We start from the raw sequence: 14,173 nt of genomic DNA on the forward strand, positions 1-14,173 counted from the left end.
TTAGAAAAATATATAGAAATATCCTTCCCTATTTTTAGCAATGGTCATTTCTTGGTGGTGTGATTTGTTTACTTATTTCTTTATATATATCTACCTCCCTTAGATTTAAAATAGTATATACTATTTATACAATAATTTAAAAAAATTTTTTTTCAGTACTGGGATAAAACTCAGGACCTTGCGCTTGCGAAGCAGGCGGCGGAACCACTGAGCTAAATCCCCAGCCCATAAAGTAAAATAATTTTTTACTTGAAAAGTATAAAAGACAAGGGATTCATGATTCTCTGGGACTAATTTAGTATATGCTAGGGAAGTGGCTATCATTTTGCAGGAAATTCAAGCATTGTATACATAAAAGAAACACACAGGGTAGATATTATCATTTTCTTTTTTTCTTGATTGTTGCTTTAATCCAAAAATCTCATAGAAAACTTTTGTTCGTACTAATTTCCATCATGTTGCTCAATATTCCAGTGTTTAATGAAGGGGCAATTAGAACATAGGGCAGTTCTGGAAGCATTCCCAAGCCATATATAGACCCATCAGCCATGGTAAGAGACATATAGGCTCAACAAACTAACTGTACAATAAGCTGCTACTCCCTCTTGAAAAAACAGGCTCAACCCACATTCATCCTTGGTGGTCTGTAAGACTGTGCTTGTATCCAAGGTTGTACCTACTCAATACTAAAAGGGAGTAATTTCCAAACTACAAGTGCTTGGCTAAACACGAGGCAAAACCATTAACTCCCTGAAAGCAGTCTCTAAATCACACGTATCTAACAAATAAAAGGTATAAATCTATCTGAGTAAGGGGGGCTTAAACATACGACTATTACATGGCTTACATTGACCCAGGGGCAACATGTATGAAGGCAGAACAAAGTTTTTAGAAAGGGGAAATATCTCAGCAGGGATATCAGACTTCACAGTGCTCAGAAAATACGAGTCACAGAATTAGCTCAGTCATGTCTCTAAGTAGATAAACATGAAAAAATAGACAGACTTAGTGGTGGGTCAATATCAAGACTTGCTGCAATGTATTATCTAAAATGTTGTTTTCACCAAAAAATTATGAGATATGCAAAGATATAGAAAGATGTGAAGCACACATATAAATAAAAACAGGCAATAAAACTGTCTTTTATACATTTTAATATATTTATATATTGGGTTTATCTGACAAAGATTACACTATAGCTATTATAAATGTGTTCAAATAACTAAGAAATTGTGCTTACAAAAATAAAGGAAAATAAGATAATAATGACATCAAATAATGTTAATGAAGGATAAGTTATATAATATCTATCTCCAAATGGAAATTTTGGAGTTGGAAGGTATAAAAAGTAAAGTAACATAAATGAGGAATTCATTCAAAGAGGGCCTTAACAATAGCTTTGAGGGCTGGGGATTTAGCTCAGTGGTTCTGCCGCCTGCCTCGCAGGTGCAAGGCCCGGGGATCAATCCCTGGTACCTAAAAACAAATAAACAAACAAACAATAGCTTTGAGTTAGTAGAAGGATCAGTAAGTTCATAGACAGATCAATGGAGATTATGCAATTTCAATAGAAAACAAATTAATGAAGATTAAGAGACCCTCAGAGAAACACGGGGTATACCAAAAGGTATAATGGAAAAAATAAAAGACAAGAGGGGGGCAAAAGAAATTTTTAAATTAAACCTAAAGACATCTAGAATTTGGGGACCAACACTCATCTACATGTCCAAAAAGCTCAAAGTCTAGGTAAGTAAAGACAAAGAAATCTATACCAGACATATTATTGTATAATAAAAATGTTGAAAACCGAAGATAGAAAATGTTGAAAGCGGTTAAAGGAAAGTATCAGCATATACAAGGGCACCACAGTGAGATTAGCAGCTGGCATCTCTTCAGGAACAATGGAGGCCAGAGGGAGGAAAAAAATTGTTAGTCAAGAAAAGCTGCTGTTCAAATATGAAGATGAAATAACGACATCCCAAAATAAACAAAAGCAAAATATCATTAATAGCATACTTACCTTACAAGAACTACTAAAAGAACTTTTTTAGGCCGAAAGAAAGTGACAGCAGACATTAATCTGACTTTATGTGAAAAAAATGTAAGAAGCTACAGTAGAGGTAATTATGTAGGTAATGATAAAAGATCTTATAATTATACATTTGTTTTTGTTATGCAAATGCATAAAACAATATCTATAAAATTATGTTGTTGTGCCTATAACATATAGAATTGTCATATGCTTGACAATAAACCCAAATGAATGATGCTGTACTGGAAAAAGGAAGTGATACCAGATGGTAACTTAAATTCACAGGAAGAAATGAAGAGTCAGAGATGGTAAATAACTTAGTGTAATTTAAAAATAAAGTACTGCATAAACATAATTGAGCTCTCATTCTTCTCTTAGCTTCTTAACAAAACATGTTTCTAAAGATATCATAACAATGTATTATTTTGTTTGTGATATTCATATTTTGTTTGTGTATGTATGTATATATACATATATATATATGTATATATACACACGCACACACCAAATATAAATAATACAAGAAAGAAAGTAGGTAAGAGAACAATGTAAGAATAACACTTCTGTATTTGAACTAGGAGTGTAGGTTAGTGGTAGAGCAGGTTCAATTCCCAGTGCTGTAAAAAAAGTTCTTATGTTTTACTAGAATTAAGATGAAGATGAAATAGATTCTGGTAAATTAAGATGTATATTGTAACCTTTAGTACTATCACAAAGAAAGTAGCTCAAAATATATTGTTAAATATCATTAAATAAATTAAAATAGGATTCTAGAAAAAATTCACTGAAGACAAAAGGAGGTAGTGAGGGCTGAAAGTGAGAACAAAAGAAGGGAACTAATTAAGCACTGTTAGATTGACATCCTCTGGTGTGGTCATTCAATAGTCAATGACCTGATGGTTTTATACATTGAGGAACTTTTCTTTATTAGACTCATGTCCTCCCTAAAATTAGGATTCCAGTCATAGTCCTCATGTTTTGAATCTTTTAAGAGAATTAATGTGAAGAAATTGACCAGATTTTCTTTCAGGTCATTCATGTATTAAATTTTCTGCTTCATTATATTCCCCTAAAATATTTGGTTAAGAATAGAAACACAGAGATGTGCGTTGAGATATGTGCTTTACTTCAAACCATTAGTTTCCATATTCACCTGCTGTTTATTCTTTGACACCACCAATATTGATATAAAAAGATGCACTCATTTATGCATGTGTTCTGGTACTGCACATACTCAGAGAAACAAAAAGAGCCAGTAAATTTGGGGTGTATGTAATTCAGATGCTTAAAACCATTTCATGTCACAATAGCCTAGTATCTTTTGAAGAGGAGTCTACTTGTACGTAGTTGCATATAGAAAGTACATACTGTGATTAATGGTGCTCCTGATTACACAGACACACAGAGAATTATGCATATTTAGGACAATACGTTATTTAGCAATATATGTATTATCTATGTTTATATATATATTTGTATATTCATAAATAATATATAAGTTTAGGTAATGGTATATGTACATATATACACACACTGAAGAATACTCTCTAACATGAAGCATTGTAGATATGCTCTTTGCTTAGAAACCTGTGAGTTGAGCATGGAGGTGCACACCTGTAATAGCACACTGGGAGGCTGAGGCAGGAGGATTGTAAGTTCAAGTCCAGACATGGCAACATAGACTTTTAATGAGCCCCTGTCTCAAATTTAAAAGGGGGGCTAGATATGTAGTTCAATATAAAGGCCTTGGGTTCAATCCCTAGTACCATACAAAAAAGAGAGAAAGTAGAAGAAAAAGGAAAAAGGAAACATGGATGTATTCCTAGCATAGCCTTCTAACAATTTGACAGATGGTTGAACAAACACACAGTCTCAAAAATCAGACTGCATTCAGCTCCCAGTTCTGCCATTTACTAGCTGTGTGACCTGGTATTAAAAATATAATAATACTGTCTTCCTCATGGTCTTCTTGAAGTTTAAGTGGCTTCTTAATTCATGTAAAGTCCTAGAAAGTACTGGGAAACAGTAAATGCTCAGTAAATGTTAGCTAGCATTTTTTAAATCTCTTGATTCTGCTCTTCTAGGAGATAAAATCACTCCTTTCTCATCTGGAGCATGTGTTAAACCTAGATTATATTTCTCATCTAAGAACAGAGTTTCATAATATGCCTTTTATTGTGATGGAGACAGAAGCTGCCACACTTTTATCTGTGAACCTCTTATGGTGTGCCAATTGTAAGACAGAGCATAGCCTGAGTTTTACCTCAGGGATGGAGGGATGGAGAGATGGTTGCTTTCCAGGAATCTCAATGAGTGCCTGTATATTACATTCCATAGACCTTTGGTGGGCTATGAAATTTGATGGGGGTGCAGTCAGCCTGCCACTTGTCTCTACTTGTCCTGATTCCTTCATCTCTTTTCTTCACTGTTACATCCTTAGCACCTACAAGTGTGCCTGATACACAGCAAACAAATGAGTGTATCACAATATCTTCTGAAAATATCAACTGCTCACCTTCCCAGGATCCACCAACGTCCAATGACCTTATTCCAATTCATACTATCTTTATGCAACGGCAATTTCAGGCAAGTCTTCCCTTGGTATCCACTAGGACACCCATGAACACCAAATTCCAGGAATACTCAAATCTCTTGTATAAATGATGTAGTGTTTGCATATCACCGACCCACATCTTCCTGTATACTTTAGATCATCTCTAGATTGCTTATAATACTGAATGCACTGTAAATGCTATGTAAATAGTTGTTACATGGTATTGTTTAGGAAGTAATGACAAGAAAACAGTCTGTATATGTTCAGTACAGAGCATTTTTTAAAAAATACTTTTAATACGTGCTTGGTTGAATCTGTGGATATGGATCCTGTGGATCCAGGAGGTTACTTTTACTCCCCAAAGCAAATGCCTTATGTTCTTTTTGTTAGTATTTATCTGAAAAAAATCTGTCTTATTTCCTTTTTTATGTTACAGAGATGCGTCTAATTTGCGTGTTAAATTTGAAGCTATCCCATCTTTCATTACAAATCCCACTCATCTCACAGAAGTGGTCACGCGACCCTATCTGTGTTATTCGCCTGTATCCAGTCTCTGTCCTCTGAATGTCACTGTCTTTTATGTCTCTCCCATATCTGTAATCATTTTAAAATTCTAGTAAAATCGTGTGTACTGCTGTGTCTCCTTTTAGAATAGAAATGGCCTGTTTTACCTGTCTATTCTCCTTAGCACGAGGAGCAACTACATGTCAACAGCAAATGTTTAATAAAGACTCCACTCAGTGTCAAATACTGATCTCAGTGACAGACTGGCTGCATAGAATATTTTCTAAGTGTGTTCCCTGAAGATATTTGCCAAATGGGTGATGAAAGTAGCAGACATGTTGAGCATCGTGATATTGCAAAACAGCTCCTGGATTTGATATGAAGTATAATGGTTCAAAAATCTGGGCTGTGTGACTTTGAGATGATAACATACTCCCCTAAGAACCTTGGTTTCTTTGTTAGAAAATTGCAATAATTGATTCGTATGATATCTGTGAGATAACAGACAAGAGGGAAGGGTTGGAGGTTTCCTTACCAAAGTGCTTGGACTGAAGTATGTATCAAATACAAGGATTTCCTTCCTTCCTTCTAGAAGCTGTATTTGCATAAAAGTGAAACCATTTCCCAAGAACGCTACCAGCTTTATATTGTTACCCTAACTCTGGCTTGATTGATCTATGGATGGTCTGAGCACCTCTCACAGTGCCTGGTCACAAGGATACCATGGATACCAACCTGCTGCTGCTCCGTGTTTGTCCCAGCTCTCTGGAAAATATCCGTTAGCTCTGGTGGTTACAAACTGTTGCTCTCCTACTTTTCATAAAAATATTTTGGAGGGCTGGGGATTTAGCTCAGTTTTTCTGCCACCTGCCATGCAAGCTCAAGGACGCGAGTTCCATCCCTGGTATTAAAAAAAAAATTTCCTCAGGTTGCCTGGGTTGAAAATTGTGCAGCAGCTCAGGCTTTCAAATATAGGGGTTGGGGATTTAGCTGAGTGTTTCTGCTGCCTATCTTGCAAGCACAAGGACCCAAATTTGATCCCCAATACAAAAAAAAAAAAAATTGGAGCTTGGTGATTCTAAGTTTTGTTTTTTGCATGTTATTTCACTTACAAAATTACGATTACCACTTGTGGGTGCATTTTCACTTTGCAAAATACCTTACCATCCATTATTTAATTTGGTTTTCTTGACAGGTGAGCAATCTAGGGCCAGTTAGATCTTTGAAAATGAGGAAATAGAGCCTTATGGTTTAAAGGGTCTGCCCAAGGTCACACAATTAGAAAGCAGAGCTTCAAGGGTGTCAGTTAAGCACAGCCGCCTGATGTTCTCTGTCCTTGACTTGGGTGCAAAGGGGCATTTGAAACTCTAGCATTCTTCACCCTAACAGTTTCTTCCATTCTCCTTTGGCAGAGGCCTCCATCCTGAGCTATGATGGCAGCATGTACATGAAGATCATCATGCCCATGGTCATGCACACCGAGGCTGAGGATGTGTCCTTCCGTTTCATGTCCCAGCGAGCTTATGGGCTCCTGGTGGCTACTACCTCCAGGGACTCTGCGGACACACTGCGTCTGGAGCTGGATGGAGGGCGTGTCAAGCTCATGGTTAACTTAGGTATCGTATGAAGGACCCTCTGCCATTCTGTTTGGGCTTGTCTTCCCTTTCTTTTCTGATTTTCATTGGTTTGATTGAATTCTTTGTTTTTTGAAAGTTAGCTGCTCACCTCTTGTTTAATAGACCAAGGATGAAACCCGACAGCAACAAAAACCTTCTTGTTTCTGCATGAGGTTTTGGTGTCAGTTTCTGATTTCTGACAGTGGTGGTTTCTTTACTAGATTATTTGTTTTCTAAGTTTCCTTTCCTCGTTTTTTTGGAACCGTTTAGCTTTGTGTAAAACACGCTACTTTGGTCCATCTTTTGATCAATCATATTCCCATTAATCCAACTCCTTGGTCACCACTCAAAACAGTCAATGGTGAGGGTAACCACGATGACAGGAGGGTGGGGTGGTGAGAACTATGCCACTTGAAAGGGACGAGAAGGGCAATGCGTCTAGCTCCACAGTGACTTTGGACAGGGAATTCTGGTGGTCCCGATAACACTGAGATCTCTTTATGCATTCTCCTAGTGGGATGATACATTCAATTGTTTCTGTTGTTTCCCTGGGAAAAATAACTTCCTGCTTTTACAGTCTGTGATGTATGGAAGGAAAACATGCCTCCGGCAAGTATTACTCTTTCCTTCCTGACATGTTCACCTACATCTCCACAGCCCTTTCTGTGACAGTTGTTCCCTCACACTGTTAGCAGTCACTGAACTCCTCATAGAATGCACATATGTTTTTTTAGATTTGAAAAACATAACAGCTTCGAATTTGTCACTTTGTCGGAAGTGGATCTGCTCTTTCCCTGCAGCTATTTAAAATGGATACTCTGGAAATTCTCCTCCTAGGGCCTTGCGTCCTCTCCCACCAACTGACTGTGTTTACTGGGATTTGAATTAATATTCTATCGAGAATAGTGGCCTATTGTTTTTTGGAAGAAACAAACGATTGTTATTTCTGGTTTTCCACTCAGCAGAAAGTCAATGTCCAGTGCTGACAGGATTAGTGATATAGCTGGGTCCAAACATGCTCAGCTAATGGATTTATTTGGATAGGCAGAAGATATTTGGCTATGGAGTCCTTTTATACACATTCTATTGGAACAGCTTTTCAGAGGTCCAGAGAAGACATGGTAGACAAAGGTATCAAACATGAGACATACAAAGCCCTAGCTGGTGGAAAGGGAGTATTTTGAATCCATACCAGTCTTATCTCTGTCAAATCAACTGGTCACACTTACAAAATATCTACACTATAATTCTAAAATCTGTAGGACACAAAGGACTGTTTTGAGCAGTGACTTGTTTAGTTGTGTTTTCTTTTCCTTCCAGTTTGCAGTTTTTATAACATTTTGCCCCTTCTCTTGCCTAACTTCATTTGGTTTCTGTTGTTGGTGCATCTCTTTGATTTCTCTTGTTTGTGTATGTATGTGTTTATTTTCTTTTGGTGGACTTTTTTTTTTTTTTTTGTGTGTTTTTGAGTTTACAATCCTCCCAGCATCAACCATGGTAAATCAAAAGATGGTATTCAACCCTTCAAAGGCCCAAAGCCTGCGGCCCGCATAGCAAACAGCCTTGAGAACAGAGAGTACTGAGCAGCTGACAGGGACTGGCATACCCCTGCCCCTCCACCTGCCCTCCCTACGTCCTCCCCATCTCAAATAAACTGCCATTAAGTGTATATTGTTCAAGCCAACAACCAGTAGCCAAGTGCCCACTTCTCTGAAAAACAGCAGAAGGAAGAAAAAACAAAATAGCCAAAATCATAAAACAAAACAAAAAGCCAGACACAACCCCGCACCTAATTCATAGAAGGAAGAAGATGAATATAATTTTTTGGGGGGGTACTGGGGGATCAAACTCTGGCCCTTGTGAGGCAGGTGGCTGAACCACTGAGCCAAATCCCTGGCCTGAATACAGTTTTTACTGTTGTACCTACTTGAAAATGAGAGGGAGAAATGCATATGAGGCTGATTCAGCCCCATGAGACTCTGAAGGAGTGCATACTGTGTTTGCAAACAGAATTTGTTTTTCCATATTATATGTTGTTGTTGAAAGATTAGAAAGTCAACTGTGACTGTTCTCACAGCTTAGGAAAAAAACTAAGGGCAGAGGGAGACAAACAACAAAAGGAGAGATAGTATGATATTCTCTCTCTCCCTCTCTCTCTCTGTCTCTCTCTCCTTCTCTCCTACACCTTCCCCTTTCCTTCCTTCTCACGTTCACTCACACAAACACAAATACCCAAGTTAGTCATAGATATGTGTATTCCTAGAAGCACACTTTTTCTATTTGAAACTATAGCTAAAATCTGGATATATTCTTTTCATAGGTACATATATTTTTGTCTTTTGGCACACCATCAATCTAACTCCTCCTATATTAAAATAGCTTACGCAAAAGAGTTAGGCCCTCCTTAGAGAGGACTGTGCTCCTCCAAAAGCAATAGTTACTTCTTTTTCCCCTAAAGGGCACTGTTCATCACAGTCATTGGTTTGAGCTTATTTAACCTGACGTGAAAAACTAAATTTAAAATCCTTGTGCTTGTATATGTTCAACTCTCTGTGTTCATGCCTTATTCAAATATTTTTCCACCCCGACCCAAATAAACCCTTTCAGAAATATTTTTTTCTCTTTGCAAAAAATTCACATTACTTTTTGTCTTGGTTAAAGGCGAAAACATCTCCAAGCAGAGTTTGCACCCAAAAGCATTCCTTCAAATCTTTAAATGATCACTTTGTTCTTTTACTGCATTTAAGTGGCATCTTTTTAATAGCACACTACAAGTGATAGTTTGATTTATTTGACTTAGCTTACATATCTAAGTTCATGATAGAAAAGCCTAGTATATATCTGTCTGTTCTAACCTAGCTGTTAAATGTCAAGAAGAATACTAGGGAGCAGATGCTAGAAACATTGGCATTACGCGGCATGTTTTTAAAAGTTGTGAGTTCAGCTATTGATCAACCATATTTTGCTCCCTGAGGACTAAAAGATATAACAGTATTTTGTTATTACAGCACATTTAAAGATTTAAAGACTTCATGTATTTTAATCTCACAACAATTTTGTAAGAAATGAAAGTGTTTTTGTGCTTACTATTTTCAGATGTGAAACAAAGAAAAATATATAGCCTTCAAAGCTTATATTGTAAGTAGCAAAGGCAAGATGAGACTCCATGTCCCTAACCTGCTAGAGCTACATGAATTATCAGTTACCTCTGCAGATGTGTACTGTGGATCAGTGGTGTGCATCTTTTTTAAAAAAGATGCATAGTTGGAATCTTCATGCTCAGTTTGAACTGAGCCGCCCTACGAAAAAGTCAGTTAATGTGGGATGAAGCTTGCAGAATCCTAACAGAATACTGGGGTCACTTCTTCCCTTGTGGAAACTCTGAAGCAGAGTTCTGCAGTTTGGTTAATTATATTTGAATTCAGTGGATCTTCCCTGTCTGGACTTGTTGGCTGTGTTTATGTATTATTGAAAGCATACAAGTTTTAGAGACATCTCTTCAGTGTTCAGCCCAAAACTTACTAATATGGAAAATAGCCATCTCTCCTTATTTATTGAAATAAAACAAAAAGAACCCCAAATAAAACCAGATGAGAGAGAGAGAGAGAGAGAGAGAGAGAGAGAGAGAGAGAGAGAAAGAGAGAGAGAATGAGAGACATTAAAAGGTATGCCAAAGTTCAGGCAGATTTTTGTTTTTTTTTAAATCAGGCAGAGAAAGCTCTGGCTGCTCCTGAAGAGACATCTTCAGGAAATGACCTCAAATCAATTTTTTGGTTCATTTTTTAATTAGAATACATATCTTCAATACAAGACCACTCCTTACAGTTTCTGAAGAAGAGACTAGGGTAGCTTTTTCTCTAGAACCATTTATTTCAGGTACAGTAACAAAATAATTCTTCACATCTTGACTCAAACATATTCTCTGCCATCTTGAAAGCCCTGGGTATTCACATTCTCTCAAGGGTACCATTCAGTCACATGGAACCATTTGACTATTCCAGAAGGATGAGCTCAAACTAGCACCTTTCCCTACACCAGATTCTTGTCTAATACAGAAACCAAAGAAAACCTCTCCTTGTTGGCAGTCCTTGAGTTTGTGTCTTTAGGCTCACTCTTTTGGCCTATCTCCTGAACATGCTTATACATTTCCCCTTTCTCTTTCATAAAACAGGAAGGGGCATTTCTCTAGTTTTGAATGATGGTAGGTACAGCCAATACCTGAACACTGTCCTCCTCCTCCCTACCTCCCCTCTTCTGTCTCTGTCCTCCCAGGGGCATGGCCTCCTCTGTCTGGTGATCGTACCAGTTGCTCCAGGGCTGTTTGCTCCCACTTTTCTGTTGCGGTTGACGACACATGACAAACCTAACCGCACGAAACTGAACCCAGATTTTTCTCAAGAGATGTTTCTTCTGGGGAACAAATAAGCTGCTTGCCCCCTTCCTCAGAATGATTGGGTGCTACAAATTGCTCCTGTCTGGACTTCACATAGTTTCATTCTGCCTTGTTGGTTGCCAATGGTTTCTTTTTCATTTGCTCACTTAAAGCGATCTACTTTGTGAAATACATATGGTGGCATAATCCTCCACTAATTCTCTAAAACTGTTGGGCCAGCTTTAAGCAGAAGAGCAATATAGTCTGTAACTGGATTTTTCTTTATACTATTCTTCCTTTCCTCTATCATTTGACTTCTACTTTTTAAATGTCTGACTGTACCCAAATTTCTATTGGAATCCCCACCATCATAAACCAACCTTATGCTCAAATAAACAGGTTGGTTACAATTAACTGAGAACCATTTCTGCCCAATCCCCTAAAAACTCCCACTGACTCTGTTCCGGAATTTTTGTGGTGTGTGGCTGTGGTTCTCAAATACAAATGAATAAAACCATAGATACTTAAATCTGTGGCATAGAACACCTCGTCTGGTTATCAAAACTGGGCAATTAGATGTTTCTTCCATTTGAAAAATAAAACCAAAACCAAAGAATTTTCTCGCTTTGAGATGAAGAATTACAGAGTAAAACAGGCAGGATGTCAAAGGTGCCCACGACCTTCCCAACATGTGCTTGCCCTGCCTTCTCTCTGAATGCCGTGGGCACCTAATTCTGTCTGGCATTCAGGGAGGAAGACAGAGATGGGCTTGTGAGTGGGTAGGTCTGGAAGCCTTTGAAACAACTGCAGTCAGAAAAGCCAATCAACTGTCACAACATTCTACAATTCCTTTGCCCTACACCCAGTGACCCCACCTCTCTAAAATCTGGGATGGGTGTTCGTGCGGTTAGCTGTTTGCAAGTGGCCATTTTATGACAGGAAATGATCAGGTGGTGTTAACCCTTTCCTTACCTCCATGGGTGATGGCAAATTTGCAAATTTCAATAACGTTTGGGGCTCAACCTAAGGAGAGGGTGGAGGGAGTTTGTTAGAGAAAAAGAAAGGGTTAAATACTACACTAAGAAACTTCGAGGACATATTGTTTTAAATTGATATAAGGTATCAGATGTGATAAATCTTTGAAGTACTGATTGTGTTGATGCTATTTCTAAAGATAAATTTTAATAAAATGAATGTAGGGGGAAATATAATTTGCATTTGGGGGAATTTTTTCCTAATTTTTCAAGTTTAACAAAATTAATATTTCAAAGTCTAGATTTGAAATACTTCATAAAAATGAATAGGTTTTTTTGGGGAAAAAAAGAAACGTGCTTCGTGTCTATTGTGGATATATATGTATACCAGTATATATCTCTATACATATGTGTATATATATATGTGTGTGTGTGTGTATATATATATGTATCCAACTTTACTAAATAATATACTGTACATATACACCCACCTTTAAACTTGTACATGCTGTATATATATATATGTATATGTATATATACATATACATATATATATATATATATACATATAAAATGGCCACATTTCTTGCGTGTGTCTGTCCCCGGAAGGGTGGACTGATTGTTTTTGGATGTCTGCAGCTGTTACCTTGAAGGATGCAATTTCATCTTTCATTTATTTTTCCCCATCTAGACTGTATCAGGATAAACTGTAACTCCAGTAAGTTTTCCCTCAAGTTTCATTTTGTTCTTAAAAAAAAAAAAAAAAAAAAGAAAAACTGACTTTATTTTGTTTACTGTTTTATGAGCTGTTTTTTAATTTGAATTATTTTATTTTTTTTACAGTGGATGGGGGGTGGGTACTGGGGTTGGCAGGATGGAGGGCTGGGCTGATGGTGTGGGGCTGAGCATGGCTTGGGTTGTGTATCCTGAATTAGTGCAGGTCCTCTCTTCTTTCCTGCCATTTCTTTTTTATGCAGAAAAGGAGGAGAGGGCATGTGAATAATGAAATAACTTGAAAGTGAATGAAATGGTAATGTGTTGTCTTTGGGAAGTAACCCTAGAGTGAACAAAAAGCTTTAGAGCAACCAACATGCACTTCTTCACTTCCAAAAGTGGCAGAGGATAAAAGCAAAGTTCATGACCCAGAGGTGGCTGCCAACTCTGAAATTTCTTTTCTGGCAATTATGGCCATAGGGGACTTTTCGAAGGGTAGACAAAGCATTGTTTTTGATGATGATATAACCTTTTAATCAAAGACTTGAGACACACTGTACCTCTACTGATGAAGAGATTGCAGGCCACATTCTCCCCTTAGACCATTCAGATTTCCTAGTTCTTAAAGAAGGATCTTCCTAAGAGACAGGCTGAGAACAACTCACATATTTCTTTCTCTGCTTTAGAAGTGAATATTAACTGGAGTTAGTGAGGAAGGGAAAGAAGAAGATAAATAGGAAAAATAAGGATGATGGAAGGAATAGGTGTAGATGATGAAAAAAGGAAAGGAAAACGGTATGCTTTCAGTGCTATAGCATATCAGTTAGACTAAACAATACTAACTTCTGTAGCAAACTATCCTAAAATTTCAGTGAGTCAAACAAAAGAAAAATATATTTTCTTCTTCATGCAAAGTTTAATGTCAACTGGGAAGATTTACCAAATAGCTCCCTTCAAGGAAGTAATTTGGGGATCTAGGTGCCTTCTGTGAGATAGGTCAGTTGCCTTGGAGATCTTTACTGGTATTACCTCAGAGAAAATATCTTGATGGACGTGAAGGATGATTCACTGCCTTGCCTGGATGTGACATACATCACCTCGGCCCATATTTATTTGCGAGACATGACACCATCTTAAATGCAAAGAAAGCTGGGAAATGTAGTCTTCCTGTGTACATAGAGAAAATTGGATTAGGTCAGCATCTGGCATACATAATTCTCACTATGATCTCATCATTTTTTTGGTTCTTTCCTTGCTAGAATCTTTCTGTAGGAACAAGAACAGACAAACAAAAGAAAATAGTCCAACTGATACGTTGTATTTACTTGTTAATTCCATCTCACTAGATCTTGTACAGATGCTAGTTCAACCTTCTTTCTTGGGGGTAGATAATAAAGAACACTTCTA

At 37.4% G+C, this 14,173-nt stretch overlaps 1 protein-coding gene across 30 annotated transcripts in view; it reads left to right on the forward strand.

The window, feature by feature from the left end:
- Nrxn3 (neurexin 3) overlaps positions 1–14,173 on the forward strand; it is a 1,525,607-nt gene that overhangs the window by 583,432 nt on the left and 928,002 nt on the right. For 24 of the 30 annotated variants that reach the window (XR_004518320.1, XM_033766713.1, XM_033766714.1 and 21 more), the window contains 2 exons: positions 6,503–6,706; positions 12,744–12,770. Coding sequence is in view for 28 of the 30 variants with exons in the window: in XM_033766713.1 (XP_033622604.1) it covers positions 6,503–6,706; positions 12,744–12,770 (231 nt within the window). In the remaining 2 variants the exon portion in view is untranslated. The remainder of the gene's footprint in view (positions 1–6,502; positions 6,707–12,743; positions 12,771–14,173) is intronic. The other 6 variants (XR_004518321.1, XM_019204317.2, XM_019204315.2 and 3 more) reach the window with 1 other exon arrangement.

Source organism: Fukomys damarensis, unplaced genomic scaffold (assembly GCF_012274545.1).
Source record: "Fukomys damarensis isolate Sample0158 unplaced genomic scaffold, DMR_v1.0_HiC HiC_scaffold_21, whole genome shotgun sequence".
Lineage (NCBI taxonomy): Eukaryota > Metazoa > Chordata > Mammalia > Rodentia > Bathyergidae > Fukomys > Fukomys damarensis.